Below are 2,977 nucleotides of genomic sequence, written 5' to 3'. Positions count from 1 at the left end.
CCCCCCCCCAACACCACCCTACTCCCCCCCCTAAATTTCCTCCTGTATCTCATGTTTTCCAGCTTCTTCTTCCTTTTGTTTTCCCTCTTTTCTCTGTCCCACTGGAGGGTTTTTCTGCCGCCGCCTCAGCGGTTTGTTTTCTTTTCCTCTTCAGTTGAAAACTGGTTGTGCAGCTCCATGGGAAAATGGCAGGAAATCACTCCTGGGTTGGGAGGAGGGGACAGGGGGGGACAACAGCCCTTGATGGGTGAGATCAAAAGAAGGAAATGAATTTGGTTGAAAACAGAGAAGGAAAAAAACAACAACATAGATCATGTTTTCCCAGGACTTTCAACTGCTGGCTGAGGACAGAGGGGATAAAAGCCCATTTTGGGAGGTCCTTGTGCTGCTCTGTGGGGTAAAAGGCCTCCAGGATGCTGAGCTGATCAGCAAATTGCTCTTGAATTAAAAATATTCCCTTATTTCCCCTTGCTGGAAGAGCTTAATGCCCCATTTTCTGGCTGCCAGGGTGGGCATCGCAGCCCCTGTTGATTCATCACTGGGGTTTTCTGTCTGCTTTATGGGGTTTGGGGAGGAGTTTTACTTTATCCACCAGTTCTACTGGTAAATCTTGGAGTTGGGGCATTGCTGAGGAACCACGACAGGCTGGGATGTGGTGCCTGGGGCTGGTGCAGGTGTTTGTTCACCCTGGAACCTACTGACTCACAAGGGCAGTCAACAGAAGGGAGGGACTGGCAGCCCTGAAGCAGCTCTGAACCCCTTTCCCAGCTTTTTGAAGTGCAAATTCTGGTTGTTTCCCCATCTCAAAGGATGCTCCTGTGCTCCCCACCCCATTCCATGGAAGAAAAACTGGGAGAGAAAAGGAAATCCTGCCCCAAAGCAGCTGGTGGGAGGCACTGCAGGCTGGAAAAAGGGGACACCCCCCCTCTTAAATCATGTGGGAGCTACAAATAAATGAGCTTTGGGATTTTTTTTGGGGGGGGTTTAAATCTTGAAGACTAAAGAATTAAATAAGGAGTCCTTCCCTCTGGGTAAGAACAGAAATACCAAGAGGTCAAGTGGATGGAAACCTTCCTCATTTGCACTGATTAACTAATTGCCACCTCTTCTGAAACCACCCTGGCATGGGGAGCAACCTGCACACTCCAAGCTGCAGCAGAGTAGCCAAAAACCAGACAAATTCACCCAGTTTTCTATGATTTTTGGCTCCAAAACCCTAGGAGGTCAGGCCAGTGCTGCCTGCCTGTGTGAAAGAGCTATTTTAAGGTTGCAGTTCCATCCTTCAAACCCTGGAAAAGCTGGGAAATGGCTTCCACCTCCCTGTAACACCCCCCCAAATGGACTAAAAGTGGGGGCAAACGCTGTTATTTTACCCCTTTCTCCTCATTTTTGAATCCTGAGGCAGTCAGAGCATCTTTGGGGGGGACCCTGAGATTGGGGGGGGGGGTCCCCGTTGGACCCACAAGGTGGATTTTAAGTGGAAATGAGGGATTGAGCTGAAGGAGCTGAATCCTGAGCAGCCTCAGGCTCCACTGCAGGGTTAAAACCTCACAGACACCCCCAAAAATCCACCCCCAACCCCCCCAGGGCTGCACCACAGGGAAACATCTCATTTTTCCAGGAGAAGGAAACCATCCCGGGGGGCTTGAAAGCAACAGGTTAAAAGCCAAAAGCTCCTGAGTGAGGGGGAAAAAATGGGCTTTCTGGGACCAAAAATAAATGACAAGAAAGGGTGAGGGGTCTGCAAACCCTGGTACACCCCCCTCCTCGTGCCAAGGGGGGGTTTGGGGGTGTGGGGGGGCAAATAAAACCTCTTTTCTCATGCCAGGGTTGAGTGATGGTCCCAAAAATCACCCCCCAGGGGGGTGGGTTTCGGTGCTGGGGGTCTGGGTGCTGCGCCGCGCCCCCCGGTGCCGCCGCGTCCCCGTCGTTCCCGCAGCGAAACCGCAGGAGGCAGCTCCGGAGAAACGGCGGCGGCTCCTGGGGTTGAAATCATCCCCCTCCCCTTCCATCCATCATCCCATCCCTTCATCCATCCCATCCCCGCATCCCTTCTCGGGCTCACGGCGTGGGAATTCCGGCAGCTGCATCCCAGGGGAAGGAGCATCTCCCGCTCCCCTTCCCCGCGTGGGGTTGGGGGGGCGTGTTGGGGAGAACCCCCCCCCTTTTCAGCCGTTTTTTTGGGGGGTTGGTTTGGGTGAAAAGGGGGGTGAAAAGGGGTGGGGATTCAGGCAAAGGGGAGATGTTGCCCTGGCGGCGGAGCAAGTTTGTGCTGGTGGAAAACGATGGGAAGTGTAAAGGGAAGAGCTTGGGGCCGGGTTTGAGCTACGCGGCGTTCCTGGCTGGTTTCCTCCGTTCCTGCCCCGATCTCCTGCCCGAATGTCCCTTGGACCGTTTGGGGAAGGTTTTCCGAGGCAAGAGGCAGAAAGTGGAGGTGACTAAAGAAGACCCGAGCTACACGGTGAGGTACCTGGGCAACGCCATCACCCTGCAGGCCAAGGGAGAGGGCTGCACGGAGGAGGCGGTGGGGAAGATCTGGGCTAAGAGCGATGCTGGGGCTGGAGGGGCCAAGATGAAGCTGACTTTGGGACCTCAAGGCATTCGGATGACCCCCTGTGAGAAGGGGACCCGCCGGCCCGGCCATGCCTACCTCCTGCACCGCATCACCTACTGCTCTGCCGACCGCCGGCACCCCAAGGTCTTCAGCTGGGTCTACAGGCACCAGGTGAAGAACAAGGCGGTGGTGCTGCGCTGCCACGCCGTGCTGCTCTCCAAGGCCGACAAAGCCCGGGCCATGGCTTTGCTGCTTTATCAGACCTGGGTTTCTGCTTTCAACGAGTTCAAAAGGCTCAAGAGGCAGAACGATTCCCGGCGGGTCCAGCAGCAGCTCCTTGGGGAGGCCGCGGTGCCTTGGCTGCCCTTGCGTCGCGTCCTCAACGCCAAGTGTCCCTACCGGGCCCGCGCCGCCCCGCGCCTC

At 55.6% G+C, this 2,977-nt stretch overlaps 2 protein-coding genes across 2 annotated transcripts in view; one reads left to right on the top strand and one right to left on the bottom strand.

Moving 5' to 3' along the window:
• Positions 1-2,090, bottom strand: part of CDA (cytidine deaminase) — a 5,741-nt gene extending 3,651 nt beyond the window's left edge. Inside the window, exon 1 of the mRNA XM_010005219.1 lies at positions 2,066-2,090. Coding sequence (XP_010003521.1) covers positions 2,066-2,090 — 25 coding nt within the window. The remainder of the gene's footprint in view (positions 1-2,065) is intronic.
• Positions 2,091-2,242: 152 nt separating this feature from the next.
• The window catches only part of MUL1 (mitochondrial E3 ubiquitin protein ligase 1), a 6,033-nt gene continuing 5,298 nt past the window's right edge, over positions 2,243-2,977 (top strand). The window contains exon 1 of the mRNA XM_010005218.1: positions 2,243-2,956. Within this exon, the coding sequence (XP_010003520.1) occupies positions 2,243-2,956 (714 nt within the window). The remainder of the gene's footprint in view (positions 2,957-2,977) is intronic.

This window comes from Chaetura pelagica, unplaced genomic scaffold (assembly GCF_000747805.2).
Source record: "Chaetura pelagica isolate M959 unplaced genomic scaffold, ChaPel_1.0 scaffold159, whole genome shotgun sequence".
In the NCBI taxonomy this organism is placed as follows: domain Eukaryota; kingdom Metazoa; phylum Chordata; class Aves; order Apodiformes; family Apodidae; genus Chaetura; species Chaetura pelagica.
Note: the sequence above shows the minus strand (reverse complement) of the source record. Positions and strands in the feature narration are given on the sequence as shown.